Raw genomic sequence first — 25789 nt, 5'->3', positions numbered from 1 at the left:
CATAGAGCTTTCCTGTATGTATATATTTTATATATAATATATGAAAGATCTTTTGTTTTTTTTTTCTTCTTAAACCACTGTTAACATATTTTCCCTGCTTGTCCAAAAAATATTTAAAAAGCCCTAAAATTGTGCAATAGTTTAAAAAAAAAAAAAAAGGATCAGAGACAGACAGAAGGAGCCTCTCAGTGTGCTCCCCCTCCACCACCCCCTCTCCCACTCCCTGGCATCACAGCCCATATGGGATGCAGGCCTTGCAACGGGGAAGGATCTGCGGGTAAGGAAGGACCCCAGCCAAGGGCAGAGAAGCTGCAGGGTGGCCCGTGGGGGCTGGACACCCCCAGGACTACCAGCCTCAACTCTGAGGTGCCCACAAGCTGGTCAGGTCTGGGTTTGTCTTGTCTGGTACTGATGAGCTGGGAGCTGCTCAGGGATCATTTGGGAATAGGCGATGGCAAGAGATCTATCCCGCTAGGGGAAGGACTTTCCCCCTGCCACCAATACTTACCTCTAAGGATGAAGAACAGGGTCAGGCTACCAAACCAAGCCCACCTTTTAGTGGTGGTTACATCAAGAGTGCTCTGAGTACCACAGGAGGTGTCCTATGGCACGGAAAAGCATCAACCAGGTCCTGGGATGATCAAAGATGATGATCAGGGGATCTTTTGCTGGGAAAACACATCGCGCTCTGTCAGACACGTGCCAGGATCCACTTTCAAACCCAGAGAGAAGGTTTGCTGGTCCTCTCCTACAACGCTGCCATGCTTGGCAGAGCAGGCTCAGTGTCATGGGTGGTATGGGACACTAGGGAAGAGCCAAACTGCCCTGAGCCTCTGCCGAGTCTGGCTAGCAGCCCATGGGCATCTCTGCTGCTGGCTCCCAACTTTGCATCTCCACAGGGGGAAATTTGCTGCAGGTGATGGGATGGGAAGCAGGTTTGGGGTCAAGTGGGATTTTGATGCCTGGCAGATGGGACGTTTCCCCTCAAGGGAGAAGGGCTAGGATTCAGAGCAGAGCCTTTGCTCCCACTGGATACAGATGGAGAAGGACACGGAGCTGCCTGTTCTTCCTCCAGAGGAGACTTACCAACAAGACCTGAGAAGTGATGATGTTGCAGGCTGGACCTTGGCCCTGCCAGCTGGAAAGAGGAAGTGGGCAACTCTCAACCCGTATCTGGGGCTGGGAACCTGAGACCACTGCAGCAAGTGCTAGGACTCAACTCTTTGTTGTGGTCTGCAAGAAATGGAAGAAAAATTAAATTGAAGGACTTTGAGTTTTGTTTTAGTTGCCTGGGCAGCCAGGTAGGATTCAAGCTATATCTCTACTAGGAAATTAAAAGTGCCATGGCAGGGTCTCTGGCCTCAAGGTCAATGGGGACAGGAGGTCTCTCCCTCTCAAGAAGGTGGCCCCATCCATATTGCTTATTGAAACATCCCCTGGGCCTCGTCATCTCCAGAGCCTTGCTGAGATTGCTGGGGCGATGCCAGCAGACGCTGCCTAGCTTACATGTAGGGATGCAACCAGTGTCCCCTGCTCCGCCAGCCACAGAAGGGCTATGACAGCTGGCCTTCCTTAGCTCTCCTGTATGTTTAGAAGAAACCAGAGAATAGAGGAAGACAGGGACAGAAGCTGTTCAACCATGGCTACTGCAAAAAAAGGGTAGTGGTTTATTCAGTGCTTATGCAGAGATGATCAGGGGATACAGAACCTCCTCTGGAGAACCAGGGTGAGGTAGGGAAAGAAATCAGGCAGAACAGACCCCTAAAGTGCAGGTGCTTAATGCTGCGAGTGTGGGCAGATGGTGGGAAGCTGGGTCTTCCTTGGTCAGGCTTCACCTTGACTGGAAGACTAAAAGGAGTTGAAACCTCAGACTCTGCTTCCCTTTCAACTTTATCTGGAACATGTTGGGCCTTGCAAGGACATCCAGCTGCCTCCAGAGGAACTTGTCCCTGGAGAGATGATCATAGGGAAGCCTCAAGAAAGAGAAATCACCTCCAAGTAGACAGCTCAAAGATACCCTAGAAACTTGGAAGATGTTCCCATAACAGGGATTACCCAAAGAAGGCTCTCAGTGAGACTGGACCTAAACCAGAATTTCAGCTGTCATCCCTGGCACCTCACCGTACCTCCCTTCCTAGGACAGCCTCTCTCTAGCTCTAGTTGAAGCAGTGGTTTCACTCTCACAGCCCATCTGAGCACACAGGTAGCAGCAGCTCTATAAAGAGGCCAAAGGCAGATCTGCTCTACAGCATAACTCAGAGCCATGCCACGAGCACAAGGAAGAGTCCTGGCCACAGGGGCATGGGCCACCTCATTCCTCATTCGTCTCCCACTGGTCACCCCAAATACTTCCAACATCCAGACAGCCTGAGCATCAAGAAGTGGAAGAGACACTCATGAGGGCCGGCTTCACAGATAACTTGGGAGAGGAGGAGAGCAGACTATAAAGAGCTAAACCCGTCCTTTCAAAATGGTAAAACTTCACCATTGTGTGACTCCAGGAAGAAAAAGAGATTCATAAAAACACCCAAACTCTATCCTAAAAGCTAATCCTCTCCTTGCACGGTTTTCCCTGCTCAAGGAGAGCTTTGGGGCTAACCCTTGCAAGCCAGTGTAGCTGCACTGTCCAAGAGCACAGGTCTACAGAGGTCCTGGGGACACACACTTGTGCCCGTGGAGAACCTGTGCGATTCCCCGCAAAAGGCATCTGCTACACACATCCCCAGCAACGATTGCCCCCCTGCCCTGCACGGTAAGACACGCTCCACAACTCTTCAAGACTGTTAATGCCCTGACAGTTTGGATTTCTTTCCCTCAATCCATCGGGAAAATATTTTTGCAGTCTGCAAGAATGTGGCTGTGTTTCATGAGGCAGCCATCCCTGCCTAGACAGAGAGCAAAGCATTCAAAAATCACAGAAAAGGCAAAATACACAGTCAGAATTTACATGGAGAAAACATTTCCTTTTTTTTTTTCTTTTTTTTTTCATCTTTTATGTCCAAAACAAGCTTTTTTTGTTGTTCATTTCTTTGTTTTTCAATACACGCACCATCTAGAAAGTTAAATGCCATGCAGATGAAGAGAGTGCAGTTAGAGAGTCCCCAGTGGCAGCAGTGCACTGCAGCAACCTCACATCAACGAGCAAAGAAGTTCCAGTCGAAAAAAAAAGAGAACAAGAAACGGAAGGATTGCCAGAAAAACAACCACCCTTACGCCTCTCGGACCTCTACCTGAAGGCAAAGAGGTGATGCCAGAATTCCCTGTTCCAGCCTCATCTTCTGTCCTGAAGACCACAAGCCACTGGCTCCTGAAGAGCCTCTGCCTGGCTTTGCTGTTCAGGAAAATCCGCGTGGGGGCCTGGAAAGGGCCCCCTGGGGACATGGCTGTGCCACCTCTGCCCATCCAGGGCAACTGGAACGAGCCACAGTGGCCTCTCCACCGCCACGGGCACCCGCAGAGCGCAGGGCAGGAGACCCGACTCGGGGTCCCACCAGCCGGGGTGCAGCCATTGGGTCCCATTAGGAACGGCACTTTGTTACAACCCTACTCCAAAGGCAAACAAAACAAAAGACAGCAACCCCCCCCAAACCCCCCCACCCCCATCCCAAACAGTTGAATGTTTCTAGTTATTACATAAAGATCCATGTCAGCAAATACTCAAAATCAAGTTACGAAATACACAGTAGGTTGTTTCCTTTTTCCTATAAAAAGGCATGCGCTCAAAGTAGAAGAGATAGCTAAAGGCTTGTTTCTTTCTTCAAAAGCATGATCAGATTCTGCAGAGTTTTATTACTAAAGCTTGCATTCCTCATCTTTGCTGGAAGGTGTTGCGTGGGCGATGACGCGTTGCGTCTCGGAGGGGTGGCCAGCTTGGCTGCCTTAGCACCAGCATTTCCAGTACTACGGCAAGGGCTGTGGTGCTCAGGTTCAGGGTGCTGGGAGAAGGTCCAGGTGCTGCATGCGAGGGGCAGAGGCTGGCGTTTGGCAGGGATAAGAGCTGGGTGCCAAGTCAGCTGGGAGTAAAGGATGCCAGGCAGAGGGGGTACATGGAGTGAAATATGTGGAGGAGAGCAGGCTACCACACCAAGCCCATCCTTGTGGTGATGCTTGACCACCACTCAGAGCTGAGCTCTCCATTCTTGTGGCCACCAGTTCCTTCAGGGGCAGATGCAGCACTTTGAAGAGGTTTCATACTCTTCCTCTCTTCTCCCAGCTTCTCCAGTTCCTGCTCCCGAGGGATAAGGGAGGAAGGAGGGAGAACATCCCTGCTCACATAGCATGCTGCTTGTCAATAGGACAGCTCCCCAGGGCTAGGGCATGAACATGGTCACCCTCCTGGGAAGGAGTCAGCCTACATTCCTGGGAAGAGAAAATAAGAGATAGGCCTTTACTCACCCATCCAAACAAATCCCTCCTTACCCAGAGGTGCCAGCAAGCCAAATTTTGCAAATAATTTGAGATTTCTCAGTTGAGGCTGCCAAGAAGTGACAGCTCAGGTTGGGGAGAGTCCAAGGTGGCAGCAGGTGGGAGCCATGGCGTCGAGGTATGGGACCATGACAGCAGCGAGATGAAAATCCTCTGGTGCCAAGAGGGGGTCACCCAAGCCCACTCCATTCAGTCAGCATGAAGTAGCTCAAAACTGCCTCTATGGGCTCCTCTTCCTTGGGCCCTTTGAGACTCTCAGCAGAGGTGGGGATGGAGATAGAGAACAAGTCCTGTCCCATTTCATGGGACATGCTGGGTTATGAGGATGTGCAGGAGCCCAGGAATGCCATGCAGTGGTGAGTGGAAGCCTTTACCTCAGACATGATTCTTCTTACTGGCCAAATAAGAGCGTTGATTTTATATACATATTTTTTTCTTCTCTTCTTTCATGCAGAGAAAGGGGGCCCAGCGCAAAGACCATGGTGGGGCTGGCTGCAAAAGGTGGGATGGAGATTTCAATTCAATGCGTGTCATGTCAGTGGGGCCATTGCATGTTCATGGTGATAAGCAAGAGGAATTCCAGCAGGAAACAAGCAGCAGAGCCAACAGCCAAAGTCCCATGGGTGAAGAGTTGGAGGGGGTTCCTCCTTGGTAGCGAGTCAGTGACAAACCCAACGCAGGCTGGCCCGCACTTCAGCTGGAAAACACAAATTGGGCAGAGGGATTTTTCCACTTTTGCTGTTCCTTTGATGGGCAACACTCTTCCCATTCCCTCTGGCCATCCCCTCTCATGGTAGTCACTCCTGCCCCACCATGAGAGATCGGGGGATGATCTCACCCCTTCCGAACCCTTGTAGTCCGCATCATCCCCTCCCGCACCCCATAACTCTCAGTGCTGGTTTCTCACAGGGCTTACTGCGGTAGGACGGAGGGCGCCCCGGATCTGTGGAAGTGGACGATTTGCCATTTGCCATCGCGGCGGTGCCAGATGCGGGTCTCCTCCGACTGGGCGGTGCGGGGGATCCCTCCCGCGTCCACGTACTGCGTGATGCGGATGTAGGCGATGCAGGCAGACTCATCTCCCATCAGGTGGATGTGCGGGTTCAGGATGGTTGTGTGCACAGGTTTGCTGTTCCGGGACCACACTGGAAAGGGGACAAGCATAAACGGTCTTAGGCAAAGGAAGGAATTTTGTTTTCTCTATGCTAGTCCTAGAGGAAACAGCTAACCAGATAGTTCCTCTACAATCCAGCCAGTCCCCAGCTGACCTAACAGCCTTCATTCACCTTCTCCTGGGATCTTTCAAATCAGCCAGAGATTCAGAGATGCTCCCCAAATCACCCTTACCCTCTTCTGTGCAGCAAGCTGACAGATGCTGAATGACAGAACAGGCTATGGATGGTGAAAATGGTCCCTTGGGAGGGGAAGAAGCTGCTTACGGTTTTCAAAGTAGAATCGATGAAAATCCAAGCCTTCCACTAGGTTTCCCAGAGCCTCAGGCTCAAAAGCAGTCATTCCTGGGTCACACATCTTCCTGGGGAGGCCACGAAGGAAGGGAAAGGGAGAGAAAAAGGAGAGGTTATCTCACTGGTCCCATCATGAGAGCTTGCATAAACCAGGTTCTGCAAAACTCAAACTGCTTATGCTCAAGAGAACTTTCCATTAGCTTGAAATTTAGCAGCTGTGCTGGCTAAATCAAGCTGAAGGATTTAGGGCAAGGAACTCAGAGCTTTGAGATATTACGGGAGAAAGTCCATGCTGCTTTGGTAGGCCCTCTCTGCATTTCATGGAGACAGGTTTCTCCAGAAAGTAATTAAGAGCAGAAGTCTGATGCTATAAAAGCTCTCAGAGGACCTCCGTGCTCTACAAGAAGCCAATACAGCTACACCTCTTCAGCTGGGTACCTCAAACGAGACAGAGTGAATTCAAATCAGTTGCCATCTCCAATTAAACTTTCCCAAGATACTCTTGCCGTCTTTGCAAGAGATAAAAGCAAAACAGTAGGAAAAAAATCTAACTCTTCCTCTACTGAAATATTCCCGCTGTTATTCTCTAAGGCAGGAATCTAGACCTGAATTCACTCAGAAACAGCTAATTAAACAGACCTTGAGCACAGGAGCATACAACAAGCAGCATGGGCTCAGCACATGGAAAACAGTAATCTTTCCAAGCACCTAAGGTAATGTGGATATAATGAGTACCACAGATGTAATGTTTCTTCCTCCATCATAAGTCACATCTAAAACATAACATAAATCAATTATTCATCTTTTGCAAAACAGCAAATGGGCTCATCTATGGTTATGAGACCAGAGAGACATGGTTGGTTAGTACGAAAGAAGCCTCAGCTTTGGTAGCAGATGTCCCTTGACTCTCCTGGATCTTCTGTCCCCCACCTCCATGTCACCATTCTGTACTTGACAGCAGTAAACCTAACGGGCTGTGATTTCACAAGGAGAGCATGATTCCCTCAAGCTCAGCCTACAGGAGCAGGTGCTATCAACCAGAAGGCCCCCCACCCCGACTCAAAATTGCATCAGTCACACTCACGTGTAGGACTCAAAGTCACCATTGCTTATTGCTTCAATCAGCTGCTCTGTTACTTTAATGATTTCTTGCTTCCGTACTGTTGGGTTTAAGGGAGAAAACAAGCCAAAAGTATTAATGTTGCAGTCTCTCAGATATTTTTTTCTGTCTAAAGAGATCACCGGGGACCATCAGGTGATCAAGAAGAATTGCAAAATATGTGCAGAAAAGGGACTTAGAAAGATGTAGAAATGGGCTGCAGGTGGAAAAAAGATCCCAAAGACTTCTAAAGTCAGGGGAAAGTCATTTTTTTTAATTCTATATTTTTCTCACTCCCTGAAGAGCGAGAGGGTTAACCACCCAAGTGCTGAGCTGCCCGTAGCACAAACAGATGGCATGTGTTGGTCTCAGCTTCACATTTGCACCAAGCCTCAGCTCAGTGCTGGGCTATAAACTCTCAGGACAGGGTTGGGTCAGAAAATGTTTTCATTTACATCTAAGAAAATGGTCCCAGCTGGGGAGAAAAGGTGGGTGAACTGACCAAGGACCCAGGAAACCCAACTCCCACAAGGCTTTTCCCCAAGAAAAATTGAGAGCAGAGCCGGCAAAGGTCACACCATCACGTAGCTGGTTCCCTGGGCCTCCCACTGCGTTCCCAGTCAGAGCTGGGCAAGGACCATGTTGCACGAGTGGGTCTGGCTCCCTTGGATGCTAGGAAGAGGTCTAGGAGACAACCCTGTGCTTATTAATGAGGATCTGCTTCAAATATAAATAAAGGTACCCACGGAAAATAAAATGGAAGGGGAAGAGTGCTCATGCATGAGAGTGTTTTCTAAAAGAGTATATGAAGTCCTAGCCCATTTCTGAGCGTGGGCCCGAGCACCTCCTGCCTCTGCCCTCCCTCACAGGACACATGTGCCAGGAGAACAAGTGTACAATTAACTCTCATGTCAGGCCAAAGTCCACCTTGCTTTGTGCCGAGTTCACTTCATTGACAGACTTTACAAATTAGCACCAATAAATTATTGTCTGGGCTATTCTTAGAAAGCTGGCTCTGGCTGCGGGAAGGAGGGTTGGAAAGAGGAAGGGATTTCCCTTAGAGGCTGGTCCCTCAGGGCCATTTATTTTGTCTCCAGAAGCGAGACTGCTTCAGAGGGACACGCAGGAAAAGGCAGCAAATGGGAAAAGGGGGCAGACGGATGGAGTAGCATCCCTCAGAGATCCATACAAACACTTAGCTGATCCCAAGATTCCTTCAGCCAATGCGATACAATGAGGGTCACCACCGACTTTCCAGGTGGGCCTGGTGCTGTGCTAGTGCCACTGGCATGACAGTGGAGTGTCAACAGCCTCCTCTGAGCCAGACATTTTCTTTCCTGCTTTCAGACACTCTTCCTTTTTTATGAGTGCTCCTCTCCTTCTCTCCAGCAGTGCTAGAGCACAACTGCTGATGGCAACGTATCAGCAGGGGAACCACCTGCATTGGCCTCAGTCCACGCTGGCATTTCATTCATAATGAATGAACCAGCTTTTGAATATACCAGAGGGGTTCTCTGTTGTAGGTTTGGACTTTGGACTAACAACCCAAGCCTGCCCCTTCCTCCCTCCCTGGGCAACCCTGCCGGTACCTTTGGTGTCTTCATCTTCAATGGTGGTGTTAGTGCTCTCTGATGATTCCTGAGCAAAGAACAGAAAGGAAATGGGAAGGTCAGGCCAGTCTTCACCCCACACAAGTAGGAGCTCATGTGTTTGACAGCCCCCCGAGTCTGACCCCACAGCGCTCGACTGTGCAAACGGACAGATACCAAGGAAAACGCCAGCAGGTTCAACCTGTCCTCAACCACAGCTCTCATGTAGCGATGGCAGAGCCCTCCCTGACTTCCACACCTCGTAGCCAAGGGCACAAGAGCTGGGCTGTGGAGGGTCTCGTAGGAAGAGTGGTGCCTTTCCTACCAACGCCCGCGGGGACACACACGGGGCAGGTCCAAGGGGCATTTTGGCAGGTTCCTTTGAGCGCAGCCAGAGGGGCAGGGAGAGGGGCTGTGCAGGGGTGGAAGACACCACGTTGACTGTACAATAAAGAGAAATGTACAAATTAACAGCGAGGAGGAACTGGGATGAGAAAGAGGAAGTGAGGGGACTGTGCAGGAGTGAGAGAGACCACACTGACCGTAGAGTAGGGAGAGAAATGTACAGTAAAACAGAGTGCTTCCAAGAGCCACATGGACCACTGAAGGCTGAGACACAGCTCTTCCAATAAACAGCTGAGCACTACACAGATTTTGGGGAGGGGGTCCTGACCCCCGTCTCTCTCCAGGAGCCCCATCAAGGCGACTCTGCTAGCGGAGCTAGAGCAATGGCTCTGCTAGCTCTTCCCAGCAGAGCCTTGCTTATGTATTACCCATAATACCCCGATGTAGGTTGGCAAGGTGTCCCATGACCATACAGTCCCCGCAGAGGCATGGAAGGTGTTTCTCCAAGGCTCCTTGGACCGATGCAGCCTGCAGACCTGAGTCAGGAGAACTGGGAGAAACGGCATGAGAACCCATCAGCAAGAACCAGGGCCGGCTTCCCACCAGCTGGCGGCCAGCAAGTGCCTGCACCAACCCTGTTAATGGGGATTGTGGGTGATACGGCTTTGAGGATGTCCCTCCAACCCCAGTGTCCCTTCTTCCCTACCCCGAGGTAACTTCCAAAAATGGGGGAAGGCTGGAACACGTTGAGAGGCCCAGCAATATCAGCATTGAGGAAGACGACGGACACTCACCATTAACTGAACGCTGGAACTGGACTTTCTTTTCTGGAAAAACAAGGAGAAGAGATGGAACAGGAAGAGACACAGAGTGAGAAAGGCAAAGAGCAGCATGTGAGAGGGAGCAGCTCCTGAGCCACCCTTCATGGTCCTCATGTCAGGGCAAACACAAGGTGCAGCAGGCCAGTTTGAGGCTCTTGCAGGAAACGTGCCAATGGCTGCAGTGCTGCAGGTCCTATCCAAGGCCCTTACGTTTCTTCTAGCACCTTTCTCTCCTGACCTACCACAATGTCTTACTGCTCATCCTTAAGCCCTGGCCAGCCCAAAACAGAGTCTCCTAGAGGTAGGTGACCTCTCCGGTGACTTTGAAACTATGCCACCAAAGTCACAGGGACAGCATCTAGGTCTCAGGAGCGGGATGCTAAAATGCCAAGTCAACCCTACCACTGCAGACAACGGTTAACTCCATGGTTTTGGACTTAGATTTGTCTCCAGCACTAAGCCAGCTGGTTTGAAGGTAGCACGGCTGTTACTGCTGGACCTGAAATGCAGACACACCATGCAAGCCACTGTCCCGAGTGCAATCCCAGTCCTTGATATCAGGACAGGGCTCCTCAAAAGAGGAGACTTACACATGTATGTGTCTGTCCCCATCCCTGACTAACATTACCAGGCTTTAAGGCCTTTCAGTTAGCTGAGCCCATAGCCAAGATTTTGCTTGCAAGCCCGAATTTCTTTGGACCATCCTTCCTCTCCGGGTTTTGCTCTCCACCTCCCATCTGCTTGAGAGCCAAAGGGCTGTGCACATCAGCCTCATGTCCCTTCTCCACTTCCAGCTCGCAGGGCACGAGCCCCAGGAGGCCACAGGAAACAGAGGCGTGCAGCAATTAGAAGCTGCAGTGCCAAATAAAAGTGTTTTAGCAGCACATTTAACAAGGCAGCAGCTCTGCCCACCCAGCAGAGGGGGAAGGAGCACACAGCATGCTAATCTCTTGGAAACGCCCATGCAGCAACCCATTAGGGCATTTGGAAGGGCTGCAGGATAAAAAAACTGCTAATGTTCAATCCCACTCGTTCCTGTTTTCACAGCCTAAGTGGCTCCCACCAGCATCCTCACCGAGTTTCATCTTCCATTAGCGGAGCTCTCCCTTCCCTCGCTGGGTCCCACATGGAGCCTCACCCCTCCTTCTCCGAAACATAACAGATGTCCTAAAGGGCACACCAAGCTGTGGTATTTCAGAAGGAACCTCATGGGAAATAGAGCAGCCAGAGAGACACTGTCTGAGGATCCAAGCTGCAGGAAGGGCTCACAGCTTCTGCTAACCAAGGACACGACACGGGGCAGTAAACTGCAGAAATTTTGGACGCAACAGAATGCAACACAAAGCAGTGACCGCGTTAAGTCTGGACATACAGTAACAGGATGCAACACGGGGCAGTGAGCTCATTAATTTAAGACGGGACAGGATGTGACATGGGGCAGTGATTTCATTAGTTTACAATGTGACAAGATGTGACACTACACAGGGCAGTGAAGGTATCGTAGCTGCTGGGACTCAGACCTCCTAGAGGAAGTCCCATCCGCCCAGCACAGATTTTATGGGGAATTTTTGGTCTTCTGAATGCTTTTAGTAGGGGAGGAAGCTCCTTAGAAGGGAGCTTCCCTTCAATTTTGAGCCCTCTTAGCCTGGACTAGCAGAGTCCTGATGCTGGAGGGCTGTGCTGGCAGATGGAGTCAGCACCTGCCATGTGCTGTCCACCTATGTGGCTTGGGACAGGAGCTCCAGATGTGCCTGCCTCTTACCTGCCTGCTGTCAGGGCAAAGCCATTCCAGCAGGTTTCTACAAACAGGGACAACTCATCTACCAAGCACATCCCATGGCCTGGCTGGCAGCACAGCTCACCCAAAAAGCAGGACCTTCCCCTCCCCACCTTTCCACTCTCTATGCGAGGGTGCAAGACAGACATGCACTCCGTTGACCACACTTGGGTTGCAGGGGGCTTCCAGGCTCCTGCCTTCCTTTTCCAGGATAAGAAACAAATCCAACGACTTCTGCCAGCTGCCCATGTTGGGTCATAAAAGCTTCCTCCAGAAAAAATGAGCTTCCCTGTCACACTTCTTGTGCTCCCACAAAATATTTACATTGCCAGTCCCTCCATGCTGAGCAGGACAAGGAGATGTGGAAAAACTAATGCTGAAGATGGTCAAAGCAAGCTACCTGTTAGGAATGAGCCTTCCTCCGCCTTCGTTGCGTTCCTCTTCCTGGGTATTCCTTGGCATTACTCAAATCAACTATTTCCAGGATAACACTTACCCTCAAGCTACTGCCAAGGCTAAGAGAGAGCACCATTAGCACATTGGGCGTGTTGGACGTTAAATGGTCTTCTAACACCATTCCCATCCCTGCCATGCTAGAAATGAAATTTAAGCCTGCCTCCTTCTGCTGGAAAATTAAATTCAGGACCATACCTGATGAAGCCTGTGTCCTTCAACTTAATAAAGCACCTCTTGATTGCTCTCACCTACACTCCACCAACTCGCACTCAGTCTGCTCCACGTGGTCAGTTCTCAGGTTTGGAGCCACTGGGGCTGGAAGGAGTGGGAGAGGAACAATTCACCAGCAGACTTCTGGCTTCACTGCACATTGGACCAAGGAGAGCAGAAGCCAGCTGAGAGCTCTGCTCTTCCAGAATCTGGTGCTTCCCACAACTCAATACCAGGTTCCTACAGAAGGTCTCAGTAAGAAGAGAGGCCTTGCTGCAAGCAGGCACCCAAGGCTCATGACTTGCATCGTGATGCAAGATGTAATCATACAACTTCTCAGCAGCTGAGCACGAGCTGGTGGTATTCATGAGGCCTAGAGAATATGTAAGGAACGACCTTTACATGGGCAACTCCCTTGTGGAAAAGAAAGATAGAGCTCTCCAATCATCACATCTCTATCGTCAGAACAAGCTGTTGAGTAGGCAGGTTTTAGCTGTTGCCCAGAGCCCACTTCATCCCCGAGCAGAGCTGTGGCCCACAAGCGAAGAGGTAGCCAAATCTGCAGCACTTTTTGCAGCCCAAGATCATGGCCCTCCAAGCACATCATTTATGGTGCACTGCCACACAGGTATGTCCTTTCTGGCTCTGAACTGAGGGCTTGGGACTGGGAGCAGGGCTAGAAGAGTTCAATACACTCAAGTGCCACCAGGGATGGGGGGCTTGGAGGGCAGTAGTCAGGATTGGAGCTTTGCAGGGAGAGCCCTACTCCAGCTGGGACAGAGCCACAAGGAAGAGGCCGGCATCCCCCAGCTCTTCCATCTGGGCATTTCTTGGGATGTGGGACCCCTGCAAGACGGAGATGCAGTGACCCTGCTCCCTGAACAACTCTGTCAGCCTGAAGTGGCAGCCCCTGAGCTCAAGTACAAAGCTGCCTTCTCTCCATTAGCCTCTCTCCTCCAGAGGCAGCACGGGGCACACACATTTTTGGGTCAAATAAAGAAAACTCTCCCCGCGTGCCCCTCTTGCTCCCAGGCTGAAGCAGCAGCTTGGGCCCTGTGCTCACCACGCTCCAAAACCACCTCTACATTTCCTCTCCCCACCGGGACGGGCACGCCAGGGCCCGGGACGTGCTCCAGGTCCAGGCCAACAACTTCCCTTTCAAGCGCGGCCGTGGCGGCGGAGCGGGACCCGGCCGCCCCGCTGCAGCCGGAGGGAGCGGAGCCGGAGCACTTACCTTCACGCCGTCATTCTTCTTGTTGCCGCCGCTTTTGCCTCCTGGAGAGAGGAGGAAGGAGGTGAGCAGAGCCAGGCAGGGCACCAGCACCAGCAGGCCGAGGATGAGTAGCATGATGCCAGATGGGGGGACGCCCCGGGACGAGGCACCGGACTCTTCCTCTCGCCTGCGACCTCTCTGTGCAGCTCCCAGTGCTCAGGGGCCACCTCGCTGGCTCTTCCAGGGCTCTGGCCCTTCCACCACAGGCACGGCCCGTTAAACCAAGCTGGGATCGCACGAGGAGGCTGGGGGCTCTGGACAGAGCGTGGGGGACGTGGGGCTCCCTGGCAGGACCCCAGCTCTGGACAGGCACTGCCAGCTAACGAGGCGGCTCCGAGGAATGGCCTCTCCGCCCGCCGCCCTCTAATTTTAGCCCCACGCTGCGGGATCATGTGGTGCCGGCCCGCCAGCCCGACAGCTGCCGCGCACATTTTGACCATGACGGAAAGCAGGCGCCTTCCCCAGCGTCCACCTACAGCGGCCGCCTTCGCCCCGGCTCCCCGGGGCGTCCCGAGTCCCCAGGGACCAACCCAGCCATGCACCCAGGGTTGGAGCCACGTGTCCCCGGGGCTGGAGCTGCGGATCCCGGGAGCCAGTGTGGGTCTGGGAAAAGGGGCGGCCGAATTTCCTGCCCTTTGATGCTCCGTGCCTGATGCGCCTCCCCTCCCAGGCCTGCTACCGGATCCCCCCCAGCTGTTGGAGTCCTGCAGCCCCGCCGCGGGCTGCCCACAGGGGCTAAATGTGTCGGCGCGAGCGCCCGGTGACAAATGCGGATGCCGAAGGCGAGCCTCAGCGTTCCCCACGGCGCCTCGCTGGGCCCAGCAGCCCCGCACGCCCCTGCTGTGAACCACAGCTCCTGGGATGCCTTGTCGGAACCACCCAAAACGCCCCTTCTGCTTCTCCTTGGCCCAGCCCAGGCCCTGCCGTGAGCTGCCCATCCATGAAGCCTGGCCCAAACTGTGGTGCATCAGGGGACACATGGTGCATACGAGTTGGGGCAGGTCTGGGGCACCAAGGGTTGGGGTGGGTTGGAGGAGGGAACTAGCATCATGCTCAGTTGGTTCCTTTTGGGGTGAAATCACCTAGAAATAGACAAGCCTGGCTGCCAGGCTCGGTTCCAACAGCCCAGTATTCCCAGAGGAGGGGGAAGCTCCCACTGGGGCTGCTGTAGGGCCTGCCCCGTGGCACAGGCTGCACATGCTGCCAGCCAGGCAGCTCCCATGGGCATCGCCGTGCTACCCTGGGGACTAAAGCTTCCCGCCAGGGAGTGCTCCTGGCAGGACCCAGCCTGCCCACACTCCCACACGAGCGGCTGCGCACAAGCCCTGACGTCCCAAACCTCAGGGGACACCTCCAAACAAACCCCTTCCCCAGGCACCCCAAGGCAGCCACGAGCCTCAAGGTGCTCTCCTGCCCGGCCCAGGTCTCCCCAGGCTGCATCCGCAGCTCCACAGGCCCTGGGGACCAGGAGGGGCAGAGGGAGGCAGCAGCGCTGGGCGAGCTCCAGGGCGAGACGGGCCTCCCGGAGCCCCTCGGCACAGCCCAAGGGCAAAGCCAGGGTGGGAGCTCGGGAGATGGCACCTACCGGAGAAGTTGCGCGTGGCCAGCATGGTGGTGAGGATTGCACCCTGAAACACACAAAAAGCAGGAGGGAAAGGAGCACTAGGCCCTGGCACACTGCACTTGCCCACACTGTCCCCACCGGGAAGAAGGCCCCACTCATCATCTTTCTGAGGCTTTGCTGGGAGGGATGGGCCCACGGGGCAGCAGTTCCCTTCTGCCATCAAAACCAGCCCTGGTACCTGACTCCTTAACTGCAATGCCAGCGCGCTGGGTTGCATCCTCTGAACCTGCCTTCCCTCCGAGATTAAAGGGATATTAAATATCCTGGGGCAGATTTCGGTTTCGTTCTGCCTTAGAGGGACAGGGACACCATGGAGCCGGGAGGGCAGCTGGGTGGTGGGGAGTCAGTGGGAGCAGACCTGAATTTAATTGTAATTAAAGTTGTGCTGCTAACAGCAGCGGGGTGGGGATTTGTCACGGTGGCAAAGAAAAACACTGCAAGATAATGTTTATAAAAACATTTCCCCTCTTCCAACTGACTCCACTAACTAGTTTCTTAGTGTATAATGAGATTACTTCAGACTAATTAGTCACAGTAATGGATTACTATTTTGAAGTACATGCCTGAACTAATTTGATTACTTGTCTAGCTGAAAGGTAATAATAGTTTATAGCTGGTTTCTTTTCTTGATAATCTTGTTAGCAGCCTGTGGCTCTACTGCTTAGTGCCACAGTGCATTCAGGCCTGAAACAGGAGCGGGTCCAACTCCAGTGCAGATCAGAGCCCCCCTGCAGCCAGGAAAAGCTGCGGAAAGCGATGGATGATGCTGGCTCCAGTGGGAGCATTCCCTTTCAAACCAGTCCGGAGCCAGTTCCCAGCAGGCTGCCACCAACACAGTCAAGTAGCCACAGGTCTGAGCTCCTCAGGGGGATTTTAGGGTAGGTCAAATACAATAGCACTCAGCAAGGGCAGGTCTGTGGGGCTGCTGTGACAGGTCAGCCTTGCCTCAGCTTTGAGCCTGCCTGCCTCCACTTTGCTTGCTCCCTGGGTGCAACGCGGCTCGTCTGGCTCCCACATCAGGCAAAGGGTCTTGCTGTGCTGCTCACATCTGTGTCTAACATTGTCCCAAGGGGAAACATCCTTATCCTGGTTGGCAACAGTTTGCTATGCAATTCAGTGCTCGGCCTTAGGGCAGCCTTTCCCCAGGCAATGGAGCTCCTGGTGCAGCCCTTGGCACCCACTGACCTCTTCCGTCCTTTGGAGCAGATCCCCAATGCACATCAACGCAAACCCTCTCCAGAGAGGCACTCTGCCCTTTTCCACTCAGACAACAACCCCCCAAACCATCTGGCCATGCCTTTCCTAGCCAGCTTGGAAAGGAGAACGTAAGAGTTACCTTCAGCTTCCTCCGGGCATTGAATTTCTTCAGACAGTCCACGGTCTCCTGCCTGTGCATGCATGATGCCACGGTCGCACGGTGCTGAGGAGAGACAGACACTCAGCTCAGGGAGGGAGGAAGAGGAGAGGGGCAGAGGGAGGCCGAGCGCAGCGTGGCGGGAGCGCATCCCCGCTCTCACACACACGAACACGTGTGCTGTCTCCTGCGGCTCCGGCGTCGGCCACGGCTGCGTGCGGCAGCAGCAGCAGCAGATAAAACTTTAATAGGCAGCAGGAGCTGCCGGCTCTTGAGTCAGAAGGCGCTCGCTTGGCTGCGTGGATGCTCGCAGGGAATGCTCCTGGTGTCCCGAGTTTGCACCCAAGCTGCCTGGATGTGTGGTGAGGAGTCTTGGGGTCTGCCCATGGTACAAGTTCCCAGGGTATTCCTGCCCTTTGGAGCTGATCCCAGCTCCGAGGGGTGAGCAACAGGGCTGCAAGACTCATGGGCTGCTGCACCTGCACTGCACGCCCTGCTCCCAGCCGTGGATGTGAGATACTTGTGCTAGCACTGGGGGGGTTGCCCTCGTGTCCCTCCACCGCCCACCATGTCTAGCCTTTCCCACCAGCTCACCGATATCCAGGGGTGCTTTAGAGCTTCTGCTGCTGTGATGCGCTTCGACGGGTTTATGGTTAACATCTTGTTGATGAGATCTTTTGCCTCAGGAGTGACCGTGTCCCACTCTGGGGAAGGGAACTGCCAAGGCAACAAGAACAAGGTGAGAAGAGGGGACAAGCAGTGGAAACAGAAGCTCATCTCAGACCTCCCAAATGCAGCAGGATCTGCTCACAGGACAGGGTTGGGTGAAGGAATTTACTGGAAAGAGCTGCCAGCTGGAAAAGAAGAGCAGAGCAGGGGCAGAGGGTGAAGCAAAGAAGGGCAGGGATAACACCTGTGTGTCCTGTACCATGTGCCTGGACAACTGCTGTGGACAAGGGTGGTTTGGGCTCTGAGCAGAGCAGTGGGAAAAAGCTCACGTCCATCTGAGCAGACTGCAACGAGGGGGCAGCAGCAGAGTGGGGACAGCACACAAGAAGAGGAAGGCAAACACACTCACATCATAGGCACCAGCCTTGATCTGCTGATAGAGGCGATGCTGGTCTTCATCCCAAAAGGGAGGGTACCCAACCAGCAGGATATAGAGGATGACTCCTGTCCAAGAGAGGAAGAACAGATATGGTTTGGGTGCTGGTAAGTGGCAAAGAATTTATATTGCTGCAGGACCCAAACTGGGGGCAGTTCTAGCTCCAGGAGAGAAAGGGAGTTTTAAGGAAGGCAATTTGTTCCCTAATTAACAAGACAAAGCCAGGCCATCTCCATGCTCCCGTGCTGGGCAGCTGGGGAGGAAGGCAGCTGATGCAGGCACCCACACGCACACGTGCGAGCCCCGCACACTGGGAGGGCTCCTCCGCACTGCGGAGCACGAAGCTCCCTGCGGATACAGTGGCCTGGTTCCACATTCCAGGGCTTCGCGTGTGGAGGAAGGAGGCTGGTCCATCAGTGATGAGAGCCACTTGGCTGGGAAAGAGGGTGCTGCTCCGGGGACAGCTGCATGCAAGCGTCAGCTCCTGCACATTGAACACTCTGGCCTGGCACCCACAGCAGTGCCCGGGGTGACTGTGCATTCAATCCTGACCTTCCAGCTGCAGTCCGACTTACCACAAGCCCACAGGTCCACAGCTTTGCCATAGGGATCCTTTCGGAGCACTTCCGGGGAGAGGTATCCCGGTGTGCCGGCAAAACCTAGTGACCACGGAGAGACATCCCGTCACCGCCTCGGTCACGGAGCCCATCGCAGCACCATGTGCTGGCAGTGCCTGGCTAACGGCAGACACTGCGGGACAGCCCTTTGCCCTGGCACATCACAAGCTGATGGGTCGGTGTAGGGGATCACAGGGATGCCGAGCCAGTCCCCATTTCCTGGACATCCACATGCCTCAAGCACCCAAAGGAGGATTTCCTCCCCCGGCTCTGCCCATACCACCAGCCTGTGGCCTCTCCAGAGCACCTTGGTGACTCACTGTGTCCCTGTTGAGCTGGCTGCTGGTGTCCTGGATCAATACACGGGCTGGCTCGAGGGCACAGCAGGAGCCTTCGAACTGCTCTTCCCCTGCTGTGCCCTTGCCAGGGCGCTCTCATAACTCAGTGTTTAGGACCTGGGCACATGTGCCTGTCCCGGAGCCTCCTGGGCGTTGCTGGCCCTACTTCACCACGCGTGCCAAAGAGGGCTGGGGAACAACCCACCTTGGGGCCGTTGCTACTCACCGAACCACGCTTGCTGGTCCCCCTCCACCTCAATGGCGAGGCCGAAGTCGGCCAGCTTGACGGCTGCTCCTTTCAGCTTGGACGCCAGCAGCAGGTTCTCCGGCTGCAGAAGAAAGCAAAGGTTGGGAGATCTGTGACTGCAGCCTCCCGCTGTGTGTTCAAACCACCTGGCCATGAGCTGCAACGGAGCCGTGCGGGAGATTCCCAGCATGGGCCTGGGGAGGCCAGGGCTCTGTAAGTGCCTCCCAATTAGCTCGTCCTGCTGTGTCTCAGCACCGCAGCAACAGGAGATCCAGCACATGGAGGCCTGTGGTTTACAGGGGGAGAAATTGGGGCACAGGGACCAGACACGAGCTCGGCCTGTTGCAGCCAGGCTCGTGGTGTGACAACAGGGGGACACTGCGGCAATGCCAGAGGATCAGGGCGCTCCTGCCTGCACACGCTGCCCTCTTCCCTTCTTCTGTGCTCTGCTGTTCCCAGGAAATGGGAAGCTTTGCAATATGCACTGCAGCCATTCCCCATCCCATCCAGGAGCACTTCCCTGTTCCCTGGTTGTCCCATCTGCCTCTCTCCATAGCAAGACATTTCAGAGGCACAAGCTGCATCTTCCTGGGAGGAAAACTAGCTCTTTAGAGGACCTTGGACTAGAAATATCTTATTTTTTTCTCTCCCCTCTATCTTTAAGCCCTGTAGGTTGCCTGTTTTCTGTGGCTTTCCCAAAGCTTCTACTCCCGATATTTTTTGCAGTGTTTCAGCTGGCCCAGAGGGCATGTCAGAGCAGGGCTCCTCTGGACATTACTCCTTGGGCTTTTGCACCACAGATGGGGTCCCCACATCCCACAGGCCCTTCCGCCGCCGCTCTCACCTTCAGATCCCGATGTACCACCCCCATCTGGTGGCAATGCAGGACGGCTTCCAGGATCTGCTGGATGCAGTGGCTGCGCGTGAGAGAAGGAGAAAACAGACACATCCATTCGCCTACATCTCATCCTCCAGCACCACGCGCCAGCCCGTCGCCCCATCCCAGCACCATCCCTCCCTGCCGAACGCTGCACACCCACAGCCCGGGAAGCGGCTGTATCCCGGCCGCTCGCTCTGCATCCATCCCCCGCGCACTGCCGGAGCCTGGGAGCCCAGAGCGCCTTCCCGGAGGCGCTGGGGGAGTTGGAGCTGGCAGCTCCACCACGACACGAGCCCAGATCCGGGCTCTGACACCCGGCAGAGCAGATGAGCTCTGCCGACACAAAGCGAGCCTTTACTTCAGCCCCATTTCCCTCGTCTTATCTAATGCAGGTGGCTCTCGCTGTGTCTGCTCACTTTATATATAGCTCATTAAACCCTGGCTCTGCTGCATGCATGAGAAAGGAAGGGAAAAAGAATGAGGCAATGAGCGCTTCCCCTCCCAAACAGCTGTCTGCCAAGCAGAAGGTCTTTATTTACATGTATTTTAATTTATTTATATGACACTAATAAGTGGATAGGTTGTATGTGGACTGAGAGCAGGCAGAACATTAAATAAGGAGATCACTTTAGGCCTATAAATAGGGGATATTTTCCATGCATGCGGAGGCAGTGCAGAGTTTACCGCCGCTCGGACATTCGTGCCAGCCGTGCTCACCATCCCCTGCATGGGCTACCCCACACGCAGAGGGCAGAGCCAGGGCACAGCAGGAGCTAGGGACACCAAGAGCTGTCCCAGGCAGCACAGGTGACCTTGGTCGAGTCACATCCCCTCAGTGAAATGCTGTCCCCCTCTCCAAGCTCATAGAAGCAAAGGGGTGGCCAAAGACGAGCAGTGGGAGGGACAGCAGCTAGAGCCTGTCCTCACACCCAGCCTGGCCTGCCTGCTCCTCATTAGTGCTTCCGAGTGCTAAATGCCAGAGAAATGCTTGCAAATAACTAATGGAGGTGTGAAGGGGAATGTCAGGGATCACAGCACATTTACACTGCCATGCTCCCGACTGCGGCACCTGGCATCTCCCCTGCTCACCTGGCATCTGCTTCGCTGTAGTACTCTCTGGCCACGATGTCCTCAAAGAGCTCCCCGCCTGTGACCCTGGAGCAAAGCAGAGTTACACAGGGATCCTGATGCCACACGGCTGCTTTGCACCGCGCTCAGCCCACGGGAACAGCCCCCATGGAGCTGGGATGCTGGGCAGGAATCAGCAGCCTGTGCTCGTGTGGGTTGGGGACACAGAGCCAGCGCAGTCGGCTCAAACGCCTCGTGCTGGGGAGGCTGCTGCAAGGGGGAGGATGGGGAAGGTGGAAAGGGATGTGTGATTTGGATGGGTCATGCAGGGCATGTGGTTTTGCACCAGCCCTGGGTCTGAGGCATCGTGCTATAGGGCTCGGAGAGCCTGCAGGGGGGAAACAGCTCACCGTGGATTAAGGGCTGGCTTTAACCACAGGTTTAACCACAGCTTTTACTCACAGGTCAAAGATCAGGTAGTGGTGACCCTCTTCGGAGATGCTGTCATGGAGTCTCACTGCAGCAGAGACAGAAGCGCGATGTTCCATAGGTTATTCCCAGCTCCCACACAGCTCTCCTGGCTGCTAGCAGAGCCTTTGCTCCCCTCGGGCTCAGCAGGAAGGGCCATGGCTCCTTCCCCTCCCTGCTCTGTCTGGAATAGCTCCCTGGGAATGCCCCTGCCTGGATGCAAGGCTCCATGGCCATGCCCAAAGGGAGCACTGCCATGCGGGGCTCTCCGAGCACAGCAGCGCTCTCCGTCTGTGCCGGGATCGGAGCTGGATCAGGAGCCAAGCCGCTCTGCTGCCAGGCCCTTGGCAGCAGCGCAGGCTTCGCCTTTCACGACCTTCCTTTTCTCCTTGGGACTTCTCATGCCGGGGATGCCCGGGAATCACCGAGGGATGAGTTTCCTTCGGAGGAAGGATCCCTCTCCCTGCCCGTCCGCTCGCCTCCCCCTGGGCTCAGGGCGCTCAAAGGTGCTGCCCCCCAATCAGGGCAGCACAGAGCAGAAACCTGCCAGTCTTTTGCCCAATTCCTCACACCTGCACTTAGCTCCCTGCTCACAGGTTGGCAGTCAGATGCACAGCAAGGGGAAAGGCACAGAAATAAGGCAGAACAGATAAAAAAAAAAAAAAAAAAAAAAAAAAGCCCAGCATGTAAATTAGAGCAGCATCCAGCATCACCTGCCCCAGAATCTTACATCTTGCTCTGGTTTCTTTGCAGCTGTATTTAACCCTTTCCCACTCATCAGCTGGTTTCAGTACAACACAACTTCCAGATTTGTACATGAAAACAGGTCAGGGGAAAAAAAACCTATCAGGTAAATATTTGTGTGCAAGCTTTAGCTCCTGGATGATTTCACTGCAGCTACATCAGTGGGAAACATCCTTCACTCTCAAGCCTGAGACAGCCAGCAGAAATAACAAGCCCCGATGCTGGTGCCAGCAGAACCAGGGTGCCCAAAACACAGCAGGCAGATCCCACAGCTGCCAAGAGCACACAGGGAAAGGGAACGCTCACAAGCAGAGAGGAAATCTGGAGAACAGCAAAATGCCTGCAAAAAATCACCCCCTGCCCACGCAGAGGTCTCAGGAGCTCCAGCTAATTAAGGGTTAAGTCATTAAGCTCAGGCATCCCCAGCAGCAGAGCCCCGGGCTGCCCAGGGCTCTGCAATGCCCTTCCTGGCGGCAGCGCTCACGTCACCCCTCGGCCCAATTTCTTCCAGAATAACGGGCAGCAGCAGCAGCAGCTTGCTGTGCCTGACTGCGCCCGTCCTTTGGGTCTCCTCTGTGGCCCTGAATACGACACAGGGCTGCTCGGCTTATTTAGTGGCTATTCCCCCTGCTTCCCTACTGCCGGCCTCCACAGACCTTACGCCTGCACTCAGACACCTGCGTTTGCTCAGCATTTTCTCCTTTTACGCTTAATCCCAGCTTTTTGGCCTTCCTGTGTTAGAAGAAGCCAATTTCCTCCACGTTTTGTCTCAGCGGACAGGGATTTGGGAGTGTTGTTCCCAGGATGCTGCAGACTCCGAAGCGTTCAGCAGAGGATTAGACTTGCTCAGGAAGGACTGGGCCGTTGCAGCTATAACCGAACAGCCTGGGGAAGCCCCAGCAGCTCTGACAGGCCGCGGCCTCTCCAAACATAGCCCGGTGCGAGCGTCATCCACCCCGAGCCAGCCGGGAGGGTCGTGCCCGGCCGCGCTGGCTCCAGTGCCAGCAGCTGAGCAAAGAGCGGGATGGAGTTTCAGTGCTCAGGCGCAGGAGGAGTGGAGGGAGAGCGTCACTGCAGAACTGCAGACGGCCAAAAACTGCATTTTTCCCCAAAATGTTATCCTGAACCATGGCTTGGCTGCAGGCACTCAAACCTGGGGGATGCAGCTTTCCAACGCAAACCTCCCATGCGGGGAGGGGAGCAGCTCTGGCAGCGTCTCCTTGGGGTTCCCAGCTGTGGGACATGCTCTTCCCACAGGACATGGAGTAGGTGAAGAGCTGCTGCAGGGGGAATGTCCTGGGTGCAGCGAGGAGCCCCAGCCTCCCTTCTCCCTGCTTCCCTGTGCAGCCTACGGCAGCAGGGCCGCGGTGTCCTCGTTAGCGCTGGCCTGCAGCGGGGCGGCTCGTCCAGCTCCTCGGTGGGTAATCAGCCTGCTCGCAGGGCAGAGTGCTGCTCGCAAGGCAAGCAGCTCGCCTGAGCATCCAGCCAGCAAGAGCAGGGCCGAGGCCAGGGGCAGGAAAGAGGGTGAGGAGAGAAAAGAAGAGCCTCCTGTGTATAAATAGCAGCTTGGCTGGGCCCCTTAGCAGCTTCTGCCCTTACCCCCTTCCAGCTGGGGCCTCTCTGGTGCAGCTGCTCTGAGGGAGCTCAACGGCAATGCCTGGTGTGGGGCAGGAGCAGAGCAATGGGAGTCTGCCCATGGCTGGGGCGTGAAGGGATCAGGGTGAAGAGACAGAGGAAAAGGGCCAAGGAGAAAGTGCTGCTGAAATACCCTGCTAAGGGGCTCAGCTGGAGGAGGATGGGGTGAAATGCTGTGGTCATCCCTGAATCTGCAGCAATCCTGGGCTGGGAGTTAGGGAAGCACCAGCTGCCAAGGTGCTCCCATCCTGGGAAGGGTCCTGTGAACATCCAAAGACCCGCAGGGACTCCTGCATGCAGGGCTGCTGAGCCTGTGCAGCCCAGTGCCATTTTACACAGGGAAATCCCAGGAAAAAAGCAGCTCGGTGTGGCCAGCTCCTAGAGAGGACATAGGGTTGGGGACCAAGGCCAGAGGGATGCAGGTGCCTAATGACAACCTCGTTGTCCCAGATTGCGGCTGGATCCTGCCAGCCCTGGAGCCCGGCTGCACGGAGGGGACCTGGAGCTGCCATGGGGGTGTCTGCCCAGGACATATTGAAGCTGACAGGCTTTTCAGCGTCTGAAAGATTTATCAGGCGGGAGCCACGCACATCCAGCGCCAGGAGGGGAGCGAGGTGGCTGCTCTTGGTGACAAGGGACCTCCTCGGGGTCTGCAAGGGAAAGCTCCATCCAAGGCATTCCCTGCTGCTCTTTGGGGTTGTTGGGCTCCCATCCTGCCATGCATCCCTCTCCCTAAAGCAGCAGGAGCCCCTCGAGACAAGCACATCCCTGGCTTTGCGTTCCCAACAGTGTCCATCAGCAACCTGGCCAATGCCGGGATTTGGGATTTTTCCTGCAGCTTACCCCCTCCCCTCGTTCTCCTTCTGTCCTATTTTTGTCTGTTGCAGGGGCTCAGGAGTTTTCCTGAAACAGCTTTTCCGAGGGAGGCTCCTCTCAGATGGACGGCCGGCGGGACCGTCTCCGCGTCCCCCCGCAGCTCCGCTCCTCCCACGCGCCCGGCTCCCGGCTGCTCCGCGCCGGCGCCTCGTTCTGGAGCCTGCAGCGGGATGAGGGAGCCGCGGTGCCGGCCAAGGGTAAAAATAGCCCCCTTGCAGCCTGCCGGAGCCCCGCGGCCCCGTGGGGAGGCACGGCCAAGTGGGTTAGCTGGGACCTACTTAAACATCGGCCTTTCTTCTGGTGACCCCGTTTGAAGATGCATGAGGAAGAGGAGGCTGGGGAGGCAGGTCCCGCTCTCTGCATCAGCTCCAAGGCTGCCGTGAAGCCCCTCAGGCCAAGTCCTGCATCCCTCCCCGCAGAGATGGAGGAGCAGCCCTTGCTGCCGCAGGCAGCCCTGAATTATTGATGGGAGCCGCGAGGCTCGGCCCCGTGGAGGGGCTGGAGAGTGGAAGGTGCCCAGCGGGGTGGGAAGGCGCCCGGTGGGGTGGGAAGGCGCCCAGCAGGGTGGGAAGGGCCCGCTCCACTCCCGGCTCCACGTGCCCGGCGCTGGCTCCGAGCGGCGCGCACCTACCTATGTTGGGATGCTTGAGGAGGCGGCAGATGCGAGCTTCCCGCTCCAGCTTCTGGTGGTCTGAAAGAAGCAACGTCCGTGGGTTAGTGCCTCTGGCGCAGGGAGGAAGCCCATTTCCATCCTCCCCAGGGTTAGAGCTGGGGCGCAGGGGGACGCACATTTGGCAAGGAGCAAACGCTGACCGAGCTCCTGTGCCCTCCATGAGGTGCGGGCCCATCCCTGGACACGAGGTTCTGCCCCCAAGGGCACCTTTCTGTGGAATTCCCAGCACTAGGGACAGGCCAGGATATGGAGCAAGACACCTCATTCAATTAGGGCATCACCGGTCCCTGTCCCCGCTATGCAGCGGGCTGGAGGGAGCAATGCGGCTCCCACGGCCCAGCCGGGAAAGCCTCCCTGCTGGGGCAGCCCAGGATGAATTTTCATTTCATTTTCTTTCTTTCTGCCTCTCTTTGTTTTCCTTAGACGTGAAACAGCCTTCCTACACGGAGGTGCCTTCTCGCTGCAGTTTTGCCTGAGCGCATTTCATGATAGCGGGAACCCAGCAGCCGGGAGAAGCGAGGATATAATTAGGGCTGCTCGTCTCTCGGCGTTATCATCACTGCCTTGCCTGCTTCACACCCCGGAGTCTCGCTCCGTGTCTGACCGAATCTGGGGATCTGCGGCTGCTCACACGGCAAGGCTGCACAGGCGCTTCCCCAGGGCGCAATTCCCTCCCCTCTGTCCAGCCTGCTTTGAACT

At 54.9% G+C, this 25789-nt stretch overlaps 1 protein-coding gene across 3 annotated transcripts in view; it reads right to left on the bottom strand.

The window, feature by feature from the left end:
- Positions 1–3029: 3029 nt before the first annotated feature.
- Positions 3030–25789, bottom strand: part of CAMK2A (calcium/calmodulin dependent protein kinase II alpha) — a 29451-nt gene continuing 6691 nt past the window's right edge. Inside the window, exons 3-19 of one of the 3 annotated variants that reach the window (XM_026047435.1) lie at positions 25049–25108; positions 21157–21211; positions 20716–20781; positions 19591–19663; positions 18726–18828; positions 18120–18203; positions 17518–17612; positions 17034–17156; positions 16422–16505; positions 15047–15089; positions 13423–13463; positions 9719–9751; positions 8580–8628; positions 6976–7051; positions 5865–5959; positions 5333–5570; positions 3030–5122 (exon numbers count right to left, since the gene is read on the bottom strand). In XM_026047435.1, coding sequence (XP_025903220.1) covers positions 5338–5570; positions 5865–5959; positions 6976–7051; positions 8580–8628; positions 9719–9751; positions 13423–13463; positions 15047–15089; positions 16422–16505; positions 17034–17156; positions 17518–17612; positions 18120–18203; positions 18726–18828; positions 19591–19663; positions 20716–20781; positions 21157–21211; positions 25049–25108 — 1313 coding nt within the window. In that variant the 3' untranslated portion in view covers positions 3030–5122; positions 5333–5337. The remainder of the gene's footprint in view (positions 5123–5332; positions 5571–5864; positions 5960–6975; positions 7052–8579; positions 8629–9718; positions 9752–13422; positions 13464–15046; positions 15090–16421; positions 16506–17033; positions 17157–17517; positions 17613–18119; positions 18204–18725; positions 18829–19590; positions 19664–20715; positions 20782–21156; positions 21212–25048; positions 25109–25789) is intronic. The other 2 variants (XM_026047436.1, XM_026047437.1) reach the window with 2 other exon arrangements.

The sequence above is a fragment of the Nothoprocta perdicaria genome, unplaced genomic scaffold, assembly GCF_003342845.1.
Source record: "Nothoprocta perdicaria isolate Ctin4 unplaced genomic scaffold, notPer1 scaffold_5, whole genome shotgun sequence".
Lineage (NCBI taxonomy): Eukaryota > Metazoa > Chordata > Aves > Tinamiformes > Tinamidae > Nothoprocta > Nothoprocta perdicaria.
Note: the sequence above shows the minus strand (reverse complement) of the source record. Positions and strands in the feature narration are given on the sequence as shown.